Genomic DNA, 13,870 nt, shown 5'->3' on the forward strand with positions numbered 1-13,870 from the left:
TTGAAATGTAAGGTAATATTTTTTTTTTTAATACCCATAATTTTTTTTTAAACAGTTTTTATTTTAAAGGTAAGTTTACAAGATTTCTTCCACTGCACATGGAAGTGATTATTGTTTTCTATTTTTAAAAACAATCCTCATGTAACATGTCATGTCTTGTCTTGAAATACCCTACAATTAATTTCTTTGTAGGCTGGACTCCCAATTCCTTGGCTGCAGCATTTCTTAGTACATCTCAGATTTACCCATTTCCAGCAATGGTTTCAAAATTTGGGCTCCTTCCCCAAACACTTGGAAGTACAATCTGTAGTCATAGTAAGTTAGGAACTCAACTTTCAAGGAACATCACAAGGGTTTTTAGTTACATCAACAATCCAACATGTATCTCTTTGGGGTCGGAGGCTTAGTATGCTGAAAGCAATGAGCCAATGAACCATTCATCATGGTTAGGATATTGAAAATCTTCATCAGAAGAAAAACACACACACACACACACACACACACAGATGAGTGCAACAGTGGAATCACACAAACAGCAATTGAATGGCATGCATATTCATTCAAAAACCAAGAAGCATGACTGTATTATGTGGGAACAACAATGGTGATTCTCGTTTTGAAGTCGACAAAACTGCAATCATGAAAAGCATTCAGCCCAAGAAAGAAGGCAATCGTGGCTTACAGATTAACATGCAAGTTAGGAAACATGTTTTTCAGACGATGGGAACAGAAATTGCCACAAGCTACAGCACCAATCCTTCAAGAACTGGCCCCAAATCCCATTCCCTATTTCTACTGTTGTTCATGTTACATTCTTGATGAACAACTGGACAATTTCTAATCTGCATTTTCTTATTGCCCAACATATTTTTACAAAGATATAAATATCTATTCTCAAATCCACGGCACTGCAGTCTCCAAGATCCTAGATTAATTTAAGGAGTTTTTGCTTTCATGCATGATCCTCAGAGACATGATTTGGGACTTCCGTTTGGCTGTCCAGGGGCATGTATTGTGCCATTATAGCTCTGATCTCCGAGTCCATGTATGACTGAAAAAGCAACCATGAAACATCAATCAATAATCCAAAAGTGCAAAACCAACAAATATTGTCAACCTTACATTGCAATTTCTCAACTCATTAAAACATTCCACAAGTATCAAAACAGCCAGTTGAGCATCCACAACAGTGACCCCCTTCTAAAGGGCTTAAGCATTTTACTTCAGAGAAGGTTTACCTTCCAGAAACACTTTTTTGGAGCTGAAAGTTAGGCAGGTTGGCTAAGGTTGAAGCCCAATTGAAGGACTTAAAAGCCCCAGGGTTAAATGGGCTATCTAAAGCAACCCAACCTAACTTCCGACCTATTGTGTTGCTCAGGTTTGGTTGTTATCAGGATGCATGGCATCGCCATCCCCCTTCTATATGTATATGCATATTCCCCAGGTGTAATGCAACCATATTAATTAATTGGGGGGAAAAACAAAATTTGGGCCTTGTACTACAACAAGGAAATAATGTGCATGTGCAACCCATAGAGAGTTTTTCAGTTACCAACATACACCCACACACAGGAAGAAGACAAACAAGAAGAAGAAATATATGTGTGAGCAATCCATGTACAGAAGAAGCATTTGGACACATCCACACACAAGAAGCTTTTGTGTTACCAACAAACAAAAACAAGCTTTTGTATTACCAACATTATGTGGCTCTTGTAACTGCAGTTAGTCTGTAAGGTTAAAGTCCACAGAAGAAAAAATTTGGACACACCCACACAAGAAGAAGAAGCTTTTGTGTTACTAACATCATGTGGCTCTTGTGACTGCAGTCAGTCAGTAAGGGTAAAGTCAACAAGAAGAAGCATGCAATGACTGTAGCAAGGGTAAAGTCCAATGCTAGCAACAAGAAGAAGATGATGATGATGAAGAAGAAGAAGCTTTTGTGTTACCAACATCATGTGGCTCTTGTGACTGCAGTCAGTAAGTGTAAAGTCCACAAGTAGAAGAAGAAGAAGAAGATGATGATGAAATGCAATTACTGTAGCAAGGTTAAATTCCAATACTAACAGGAAGAAGAAGAAGATAATGATGATGATGAAATGCAATGACTGTAGTAAGGGTAAAGTCCAATGCTAGAAAGAAAAGTACAAGAAGAAGAAGAAGAAGAAGAAGAAGAAGGAAGAAGGTGATGATGATGGTGATGAATGCAATGGACATGCAACGACTGTAGTAAGGGTAAAGTCTAAAGCTAGCAAGAAGAAGAAGAAATGCAATGAGTGCAGAAAGGGTGAAGGCCAATGCTAGCACCTACAGTCTAAAGGCTCCAATGCTGCAGTCAGAGTAAAGTCAGCACACAGAAAAGTATTGCACCAAGCTTACCCTTATTCTATATTTGTACACAAGATATGCTCCAGTACCAGCCATAGCCAAGCCAATCAAAATTACCCAGACTGCAGCCCATGCAGATTTCACTTCAGTTGCCCGCTTACCTGCACATGACCATGGAGGGGAAGTATATTATTTGTGTGCAAACAGACATTTACAGAAGTCTGGTTGTTTTTTTGTTTGATAGGTTATAGAACTCTGGTTGTTTAACTCACTTATGCAGGTATCATGGTCCCTGATATACAAAAGATCCCCACTGCAAGTGCACTCGTAGCTACCCCATGTGTTTTTGCAGCTGCATTCAGGGCACTGACAGGCTTTCTTTTCTTTGCATTCATCAACATCTGTAAGGTAAGAGAAACAGTTACATAAAAACAGCAATGTCAACTTAGGATTCTGTTCACAAATTTTGACTTCTCTTTAACATGCTTTCAACTGAAAATAGAAAGTTTCAAGTGAAGGGCTACTCAATCCATTTTAAATTGGTGTTAACAGCTAATATCTCTTTCTCCATACATAATATCTGAAAAGCAAGAACAGAGATCTGGAGTCGATCCATTGATTGAACATTTGAACCAAATGGGTTATCCAGGTAGAAAAAGACATGAGGTCCACATTTGTTTTTGAATTACCTAGAGCACTGTTCCACACGAACTAAATGCAAGGCTCCATAATGATGCTTCTAGTTCTGACCAATCTTATTGGATTGGGTTTCAAACTACTGCATGGAAGATCATATTATACTGGAAAAATACCTGCATACAATGGGTGCAGTAATTGCAACCACCCAGATGTTCTTAATAATAATTATCAGAGCGGTAGGAAATAGAAAAACTCAACAGAAGGAGGGCAGGAGTGCAGGGTAAATTCTACAGAATGAAGACCTTCAAACTAGTGATCCTTCATTCAATACAGATGTAGTGTTTGAAAGATGAGGCTTTAGCATATTGGTGTACCTAGAAAGATATGCCTCAAGGTGGTTGGTGGAGATGTTGCAACACCCAAAGTAGATGGATGTGTGGGTTCAGAGCTGGGTTCATCATAAAATAGAGAAGAATATAGATGAAAAGGGAGAAAAATGAGGCTGGAATTTCTTTCTGCTACCTGAGATCCTGGTCGAAGGGGATTTGTCATCTTAATCTGAGTAGCAGATTTTTAGTGGGAACCTAGTAAAGGACACACAGATGAGAAGACCATACAGAAGCCCCAGGCTCCTGATTTTGTCCTCAATAAGGAGATTTCCATGCTGCAAAGAACCCCACTCTGTGGCGGGTGCAAGGTAGTGACAGCCCCACGTGGGTCTTATTTGGAGGTTAGGGAAGGAAGTGAAGTGAAGCTGCTTTCAGGAAATTTAACAGAGAGGTCAGTTTTCTGCTGGAAATTGAAGGGTGTGCAACAAGAGTGCTGAGCATGGGAAGATAGAATGCTTAACTGTGAGAAAGAACATCGCCAGGTAGGTGCTACTAGTGCTTGGGAGACATGCACACACTCACTATGCATGATGTATGGGATGTGCATGAAATCAACATGTAAGGAGATAACCAACCAGAGGGTGGAATAGGAGATGCTCCTTTTAAGAATTTTTTGGATAGGTTGGGTGGCAGATAAATGCTCAGGTTTAGTTCTCCATTTCTTTTTGTTTTCTAGACAGGGTGCTGCCTTATGCACTGCACTGGGTTCAGCCTATATATATACATATAAATGGATTGCAATTACCTATAAAAAAAATTATAGATCTGAGCCATTAAAATATAAATATAAGTTCCAACACTTCTCTTCGTGTGGCCTTATCTTCTACCATTCCAAATTCAGTCATGTTGATTTCTCTCAAATAGAACTAAGTGTGTATATATATCTATGTATGTATGTATATACATATGGATTACAATTACTTATAAAGAAATAGAAGATCTGAGCCATTAAACTGTAAATATGGGTTCCAAAAACTTCTCTTCGTAAGGCCTTATTTTCTTCCATTCCAAATTCAGTCATGTTGATTGCTTTCAAAATATAATTAAGTGTGACCTACTAAACTTGGGCTCTTCCCATTTTATTATTGTTGAGTTACCAATTTTGCTAAAAACTGAAACTCATAGGATTTGAGTTCACAATGTACATCAAACTCTTTAACACTCTCCCTTACGTGTGGCCCCATGCCTGCAGATGGAGAGATAGATGGGCCCATAGGCTAACAACCACAACCAACCTTTTTTGGGCTTACACAAGGGCTAAATAAATTGGGAAAATAACTATTATGTGATGAGGCTTGAACACATGACCTCCCACCAAACAAAGATACTATGTTAGATAACCAATTTTCCTAAAAACTTAAACTTTTAGGATTTGGGTCCATAATGTATATCATGCTCTTTAACAATTATGAACACCAATCATATATCCTAGCATAGCTATAAGCCTACAATAGCATGCAGTAATACTGTCAACATCTCTTACCTTTACAACTCTTAACACCATCACCTTTAAACCCTGGAGGACACTCACATTTACCGCCATCAATATCCTGTTGATAGTAAAAAGAAGAATTTACATCCAAATCTATCTGTTGGAAAGAACAAAAATAAATAAATAAATAAATAAAAATAAATCCGTCAATATCACCAACCAAACAAGCGGAGAAGCTCTGTCCATCTTGGGAGTCATGCCAACAACCTCCATTGTTTATCTTGCACCTCCCAGGCCCACTAGCTGCAAGCAAAAAGATGCTTGGATGTAAAGTATAATCTATGACCATGATGTTTGAGGCCATGAAAATTTCAAGACCAAAAAAATAAGAATAAAAATAAAATCTAACATTTTAAAAAAACAACCTTGAACTGTCCTAATTTTCAACATTTATTGCATCTGGGATTGAAACTCAAAGCATGAATTTTCAACAAATGATGGGCCGCACTAAGAGGTATTAAAAAGCCAAACTATCACGCTGGAAGATCCAGTTAAAGAATACTCTGTCACTTTGGCTGTAGCAAGTAACGGATCCTCACGTACCCATGATTTATGGAATACTTATTCAATCCATTAACTTTCTTCAGCGTTTTTTTTTTTTTTGGTTGGGGGGGAGGGGGGCGCGGGGGCATGGACGGTTTAGAAATTCCTTAGTCTAATTAACATGGTAAAAATCAGATCTTCCAGAATCTTGAGTCCTGACCATATTTTACTGTGTAGCTCAAAAGGTTGAGGACATGATATTTCATTTCCAACACACCAAGGTTATGGATTTAAGAATTTTTTTTTCCCATCATCTGTACCAAATATTGAATCTAGTTATTATACTGATTTAGAACCACATCCCAAGAATACTAATTCATCAGAAGCTGCAGTTAAGTATGCAGAACAAACCTACTTTTCTCACTGATTTCAGGCTATATTAACAGTTTTTTTTTTTTTTTTTCTTTGGTAGGTCTAATATATCAAAATTAATTAAGTTTGGACGAAGCAAACCTAATCAGAAGGCATTTGCAAATGAGAAAATAATGCACAAATTCCACAGAAAAGAAAGATGAAAAACTATCCTTTGTGTGGCCCCAGAGATCTGTAGGATATGGGAGCCTATCATTTGTAGATTTCATTGATGCTTTGGCTGTCCTTAATGTGTAAGAAGTCCCTCCTTTATATTATTTTTTTATTATTACAATTATTATTTTCTCTACATTTTGTTTTTTTGGGTGCTTCATGCATCCTGCTGTGTACCTGGATGGTAGGTTCCCCATTAGGAGCCTCTTAATATAAATTCTATCTAATCTATAAAAAGAAAATATTATAACATGCTTTATCCAAAAGGCTTTTCCCTAGTATTACTACATGATATATTTACGTTCATATTGTTTTCATGCCATTTCCTTTTTATCTTGTTTAGATTTATGCTCAATGCATACATATATCATTGTAAGTTATTTCTCTAGAAAACCTAAAGATTGTTTGTTCATAAAAATGTTTTACAAACTAATTTTAAAATATTCTTCACAACAATGATTAAAGTTCTAAAAAATACTCCAAATGATCAAGGCAAACCCATGTTTGTCAAAATCTTTCAGCAATTCATGTACGAGGTGAAAATTGTGTCCATGCATGTTCAATAAGTGTTCACTAGATTATGATCATAGGCAAAAGCCTAGGGTGTTTCTTGAAGAGATTTGTTAAATTTTATGCAAACAAAGATATCAAGTGTGAACTTTACCTTCACAGGAACTGTAACCATCTCCCTTAAACTTCACACCATCAACCAAGGGGCATTCACACACTCTCCCGCGAAATGTATCCTGAGTAAATAAATGCAACTGTTAATAGGCACATTAACAATTAAGCATGTGTAATCCCAGTGAATTTTGGTTATTACCTTGCATGCAGTGATGTTGGCTGTTTTATCTTGCCAGCAACCACCATTATTATCCAGGCATTCATTTGTCTCCACATCTGCCAGGAAAAGAATCCATTAAAAAAATAGATTAGAAGGAAAACTGATGAGCAAGCGAGTCAATCAAGAGATTTGGATATACCGAACTTAGTATCTAACTTATGGTAAAAGCTTACCACCACTCAAACAAACATCTGGCTCAGTGGTTTCCTCAAAACCAGAACAAATGGCCTTCAGAACAGCACCTTTCTCCAACTTTCCTGCAACTACATGTTTTAGGAAGGGAAACATCCTGACATTTTAAGAAACATTAACACTAAGACAAACCTCGATATTGTCTATTGTTCACAACAAGGGTGGGCAATATAGTGACATCGCCTCTTGTTCCTTTCCCAACCTGTAGGAAGTGTTCTTGTCAAACAGTGTTTGATTGAACTGGAATAACCAATCTCAAGACAATGCGTATAAAAGCCAGAAGCCCAACAAACAACAAAAGGGTTGCTGAAGCACTTCAATAAAATAAAAAATATATGAAGAAGAGATGCTTACTTGAGCATCTTGCTCTTCTTTCAGAAGAGGATTGTCAGAATCGGCATTTGAATCTCCCATACACTTTTCAATCTTTTTACTATCAAGCCCTGTGCAGAACCAACATTAGAAATAAAAAATTATTAATCAATATGACTGGTATCCTTACAATCAGAGGATGCAAGGATATATTATTTACCTAGAGATGCGATGACAGTTTCAGCACATTCCTTGTTGTATTTTTTCTTCCTCATGGGACATCTAATTTGAAAATCAGTCACATAGTCCCACCACACCCAGGGCCTTTTGCTCTCATTTGCCACTCTAAACACACATAGTTGCCTTAAGTTTTCAAGAACTACATCTTTCCCTTCATAGCCTTTGCTAAAATCCTGTTCAGGATCAGGAGCACAATATCTTCCATGATTAATGCATTGGGACTTGCACTGTTTACTAACAGTGAATGCCTGAGGGCAGTACCAAGTTATATAATGGGGTGTGAACTGAGTGAAACCTCCTTTCTCAAGTATCTGTGCAGCACCCTTGAAATCTTTTACAAATTCCATCAACATGTCACATTTAACTCCACACTCATCATTGCTGTTTGTCCACAACTCATACTCCACACGATCATCTGGATGCGGAACAGCTTCTCTCCAATCAAGGTTCACATTAACCATCTCCCCACTAGTAATTGCTTTCTTCAGTTTTTCACCAAAACTTTTCTCAATAAGAGCAGATGGTATTGTTATGTTCTCAATATATTTTGAGGATGAACCATCCTCTTCAGGGGAGTCCATGGTTATCAGTGGTTCCTCAATGTTATCTGCAACAAGCACTGCAGAAGCACCTGCATTCTGGGCATTCCAAACCTTTAACGCAAAAAAGCAATCTGCAAAGAAAGACAAATATTTAAATCTGTTAAAAGGGTTCCTCCTGTTGTGTGGCAATGACAGATAAGATGAAGGCTTAGACTATCACAGGAGACCAACAAATGCGGCAAGTTTCAATAACTTTGATGGTGATATGAACCATCAAATAACTTCAAGGGCTGTGGTATTATATACAAATTAGTTAATCAGATGTTACAATGATGGAAATACCAATATGCACAATAGCATAATTTAAGATATAAATTATCATCTACAATCGCTTAATCTCATATTGATGTATAAGGCAACATATTTTAAGATATAAACTTTCTTTAACTGAGTAAAGTGTAGGAATATGTCCCAGATGTCACAGAGTTGATATTTTAACAATACCTTTCTACTATATGAATAGCAATGTTAGAAAACTTTACCATAATCTATATATATATATATATATATATATATATATATATATATTGATAGGTAAATAAAAGACTTGCATTAGAAACACCTAAAAGCGGCAAAAACAGTACACACAAAGTATACAAACAATGCCCCAAAAAACTAGGTAATAAGGAGACAAAAAAAAAGTCTTCCCCTTACTTGACAAACAACCAATTTATATGGTCAATTGTGGGCAAAGTATGATCCTCTATATACACCCTAGCCCAATAGACAAAAATATACAAGAAAAAGATTTAATAGCTTGGTTGGACTGCTCGACATCACTGAAAGCTCTGCCATTTCTTTCCTTCCATAAAGTTCACATTAAGCATAAGGGGGTAGCCGTCCACACTTTCTCCCTTCTTTTACCCACAAAAGAGTCGTGCCAACCTAATAGATTCTTCCTAACTGAGGAATGTATAACCCAATGCACACCGAAAAGGGCAAACCAATTCTAGCCTTGCCACAAAACAGGATTAGGTGGTCAGTGGTTTCCTTCTTTTCTTTGCACAAGTAGCACCTATTCAGTATATTCCATCCACTTCTTTTTTCCTTTTTTTTTTTTTTTGATTGGTAAAGAGAAGTAGTATAAATAGAAAAGAGGAGACACCAAAAGCAATGCCCTCAAAGTATACTTCCATCCCCTTCTTTTCAGCTGGTCAATAGTCATAATTTTGTTCCAAGGCACTTCCCAAGCAAAAAAACTCACCCTCACTAGGACCCAAGACCTTCAAATGATACTCCATGGAAAGGGATCTCTAGAAGCCCTCGTGTAGGAGCGATAAAGGGATCTAACTAAAAAATTGTAATTCTTACTTTCTCTCCAGCTCAAAATATCCTCCACTTCTCTTCTCACAACCAAGGGTTGTAGTTTCCGAAACAAGGACTCCACACCTCCCATCTCTCATTAAGATAAAGCAAGGACTCCAACTCCATAATAATCTTCTTTTCTTGAATATATATATATATATATATATATATATATATATATTTTCCCATATATCCCATCTTTCAAGTATCTCTACCAGTCATTTGAAACTAAACAAGAACGATTCACTGAAACAATGAACATTTTTGGAGAATTAAGGTGAAAATCAAGAGTTCTTTTGGTATAACTATCCGATATCAGCATATTCTTCCCCATGTTCTGGTTTTAACATACAGTTTTCTGCAGATTCAGCCTTGACTGAGGTAACTTGCATGTTGATGCTCAGATTGATGCAAAAGCATGGGTTTTGCCAAAAATAGTAGAGCTAAAAATAAATGGATCAATCAAAACTAGTATAAGGGTACCTCCTCAATGAACCAAAACGTCTAACTGAGCCCCCAAAAATTCAATAGGTACAAGCAACAAACAACCAAACTGATCAAACACCCTTTATGTTCTCAAGTTTAAAAGAGGAAAGTAATGGACAAGTGAATCAATCAAAACTATGAACAAGGGCACCCTCAATCAATCTAAAAAGGCCAATTAAACCATCAAATTTCAAAGAAAAAAAGTGTAACTAACAAAATAATTAACCAAAACTACGAAAAGGGTTTCGGCAATCAACCAACATAGATCGCCAACAGCAAGCAAATTAGCACCAATAAAAAATGATACAAAGTACCACCTCAATCAACCAACGTAAACCAATCGAAATCTCAACACAAAGAGCAAACAAAAGACAAATTAACAAAAAGGGTATTCCACAATCAATCAAAACAAACTATCAAAAACCTAAAAACTCCAAAAACAAGCAAATTAGTCCAATATGAGACATGGGTACCTCCACGATCGACCACAACAAAAGTGGGCAGAGCACCAATCTTGCTCTTGAATGAAATCCCATACTCATCAAAACCCTTGCACCCCTTGGTGTTTTCCTTGGGATACACAACCGTACCAGCCATACTCCCCCCATACTGCGGAATTCCGAAGTTCCCAATAGCGCTATCGTGCGTTCCCTTGATGCTTTCCGGAGATACCACCGTCAAGCTGTTCTTCTCCACCACAAACTTCGCTACAGCAGGAGGCACCACTACCAGACACACCACCACAAACCCTAGACACAGTGCCAGCACTGATCTCAGAAGCCCCATTTCCGGGAATTGCATAGAAAATATTGATGGGATTTGATTGGATACCGAGAAAATTGAAGAAAAAAAAAAAATTGTATCTTCAGATTGCGAGATGGGTTGTTTATTTTTGCATTTTCCTTTCTGGGTTTTGGTCTTTTTCGTTGAAATGTTGGTGTGATGATGATTTTTGTTGTTGTGACTTGTGAGGGGCTCTCAGTATCTTGGGGCTTTAGGACAGAAAAATCATCATATTCACAATTGAACAGTATGGACATGGAATACAAATATATCTATAAATTATGGTTTTAAAAAAAATAAAAAAATAAAAATAAAAATGAAGTTGAAAATGAAACTGTGATGCTGCCATTGATTGAAGGATTGAAGGCTACCTCTCCCTGACATTCGGAGGTCAAATTAAGTTAATGTTTAGAAAACATTATTATAGAATTATTTAGATTAATTACATTCTAACTAAATGTTTTGGAACAAATTCAAATGTATTTTTGACATATATGGTAGAATCATTTTATAAATGTGAAAAAATATGATTGTCTTTTTTCCTCAAATTGAATTATTGAAAATCATTTACAAAATTAATTTTATTATATAATTATAGTATTTAATTTATTAGATTCCAAGTGTCGTTTTCGGATAGCTTCATATTTTTAACTTTAACTAAAGCTGAAGTTCAAGATAAAGTCACAATTTAAAAAAATAATAATAATAATATAGGCATTTTAATTTTTTTATTAAATATAAAAGTACTTCTTATATAAATTAAAATAAATTTTTTAGTAGAAAAAATATTTTACTCACTTTCATATTGTTCTATTTTTTGAGTCATGAGAAGTTTGAACAAAATTAATCAAATAAATATAAAAGTTTTTATAGAGCTTAAAAAAACCTTTTGATATGTTAAAAGTTGATCCAAACCAGAACTTAAACATTTACTGAAAGTCAATAAAATTAAATTATTTTCATAAATTTGATGCACTAAAGCGTATTTTGAACCGAAAATAAAGGGAATAGAGATAAGTTTACGATTTTTTTTTAAACTTAGAGTAGTTTCAATAAAGTCTTGTTCCTTCTCGTTTATATATATATATATATATATATATATATATATATAAACTTGAAATTAATATAGTGCAAGTTGGGAAAAAAAAAAGGGAATTCAGAGGCTCATATTTGTCCTACTTGTGCCACCATATTTTATTATGTCGAGAAGAAAATATATTTATATAAATGAGATGAAATCTTGATGATGACGACCCATATTACATGTTGGGTTCCAATTATTTGTTTATTCAGTAGTTATATAATTAACTTATGTTATTAGTGTCACTCTTATTAGAAATTTCTATTTATGCTCAACTTTTCTTATAATGTATTAAAATTGATTATAAAATTGAGAAATTCATTCCATTTTATATTTATTATTTTGTTTGAATAATAATTAAAAATAGTAATAATAAAATTGAAACATCCAAACCTAATGTTATCTTGATTCCCTTCGAAGACATGATATTCTCCTTCGTATCCATCCATATTTTCATTTTATGATGTTTGATAGTGTTTTTTTTTTCTAAGAAAATACTTTTAAAATTTTAAAAAATCACTTATAGTATTGAAAAATCACTTCTAATGTTTTTTTTTTCTAAATATTTGATAAATGATTCTCCTAAAAATACTTACGGATAAAACACTTTTATTGAAAATACTTTGAGTAAAAATGCTATCAAACTTATTTTAAATGCACCATGGACCATGTGCTACTTAAGAAGAGAAAAAAATGTAAGTAAAATTAAATATGAATTATAATAGCATGTGAAGAAGAATTTAAAAAGTAAATATAAAATTTTTGATATTTAAGTAAATATATTTTTTTAATTTTTATTCTCATTTTCAATATGTCAGTCCAAACATGGTTGATGTCTAGGCATGTTTGGAAGTGTTTTTAATCGAAGCACTTTTATTAAAAATGTTTTCTTCAAAAAGTATTTTTTTGGAAGAATCATCTATTAAGAGTTTTTTTTTCAAGAAACACTACAAACGGTTTTTAAATGCTTGAAAAATAATTTTTAAATTTTACCAAATGTTTGAGTTTTATTCAAAAATACTTTTATATTAGTAATATTTTTTAAAAACACTGTCAAATATATTTTTATTAGTTTCATATAATTATTTTTATAAGTAACAATTTTCAAAAAAAATAAATAATAATTTCTATAAATGAGGGGTCAGTTTAAATGGTTTTGCAAGTGATGAAAAGAAACATTTTATTTATTGACATTACTACTACTAGTAAGCAGTTATGAAATGGAGTGCAATAATTGAGGACACAAATGGGTATTCCAAATGTTGCTTCTGTTTGTTTGTAAATTATGTATTTGTAGACCCCCATTTGACTATTAGCCTTTTTCCCGCCACCTTTGAGGAGTGGCTGGGTGGGGACGACTTCTAAGGGCGAGCTACTGGAGACGCGTGGCTGGGGGAACTGACCATCACCATGGTGGTGGTTGGGGGCTTCAGAAGGATGACGGGTGAACAGAGGAGTGGAGATGGTTGGCAGGAAAAGAGAGAAAAAGGAAAAAGAGGGTGAGATTCGAGGGGAACGGATTTTCCGGGAAGGCAGGTGGCTAGAGGGGAGATTTTCAAGCGTGAGCTTACTGAGATATTTCTGAAGCTCGTGGAGGAAGCAAGCTGGTTTTTCCGAGGTAGCTTAGAAGATATTTTTTTTGGAATGATCAAAGGAGGAAAAGCAAAGGAAGGTTGCGTTGTGGATCATCAGGAAAGATCACCTTAAGCTCGGTACGTTTTCGCCTCTTAATGTCCTGCTCTATTCTCTGGTACTCTATGGATATTGTTTTTGCTGTTTGCTATGGACATAGAGGGCCACAAGTTTGCTTGGGTTAAACATGGTTATTTTGTAGGACATACTCTGTTTTGGCCTTCCTTGATATCCTAGACTCTCCTCTATAAAATAATGGTACCTTTTTTTTTGGGTTGTATTGGATGTTTGATAATGATATTGTGGACTCCTAGTTTATCCCACCATCCAGCAGCCCGTCCATCACTCATAAAAGAAGGTTTTTGCTTTACAACTCCTTGAGCCCCTATTTTTGCCCTGTTTTTAGCTACTTCATTCCTATGCCCATTTCCATTAACCTCCACATATCCGTTTCCGCACATACCTATCACTATCTCT

At 35.4% G+C, this 13,870-nt stretch overlaps 1 protein-coding gene across 1 annotated transcript; it reads right to left on the reverse strand.

Annotated features, from left to right (window-relative positions):
• Window positions 1-555: 555 nt before the first annotated feature.
• LOC100265163 (vacuolar-sorting receptor 3) lies at window positions 556-11,073 on the reverse strand. Its single transcript, XM_002264733.5, has 12 exons — window positions 10,371-11,073; window positions 7,485-8,177; window positions 7,307-7,395; window positions 7,085-7,154; window positions 6,934-7,017; window positions 6,740-6,816; window positions 6,581-6,662; window positions 5,009-5,091; window positions 4,840-4,906; window positions 2,601-2,729; window positions 2,380-2,489; window positions 556-1,051 (listed from the first exon to the last, which is right to left on the reverse strand). Exons 1-12 carry the CDS (start codon window positions 10,696-10,698, stop codon window positions 953-955), a joined length of 1,911 nt encoding a protein of 636 aa, XP_002264769.1. The 5' UTR covers window positions 10,699-11,073; the 3' UTR covers window positions 556-952.
• Between the last annotated feature and the right edge of the window lie 2,797 nt (window positions 11,074-13,870).

The sequence above is a fragment of the Vitis vinifera genome, chromosome 3 (assembly GCF_030704535.1).
Source record: "Vitis vinifera cultivar Pinot Noir 40024 chromosome 3, ASM3070453v1".
In the NCBI taxonomy this organism is placed as follows: domain Eukaryota; kingdom Viridiplantae; phylum Streptophyta; class Magnoliopsida; order Vitales; family Vitaceae; genus Vitis; species Vitis vinifera.

Coding starts and splice junctions, on each gene's coding strand:
- LOC100265163 (XM_002264733.5), bottom strand. CDS start 10,698: ATGCAATTCCCGGAAATGGGGCTTCTGAGATCAGTGCTGGCACTGTGT. Junction 6,663..6,739: donor CCAACATCACTGCATGCAAG/GTAATAACCAAA, acceptor TTATTTACTCAG/GATACATTTCGCGGGAGAGT. Junction 4,907..5,008: donor AGAGCTTCTCCGCTTGTTTG/GTTGGTGATATT, acceptor TACTATCAACAG/GATATTGATGGCGGTAAATG.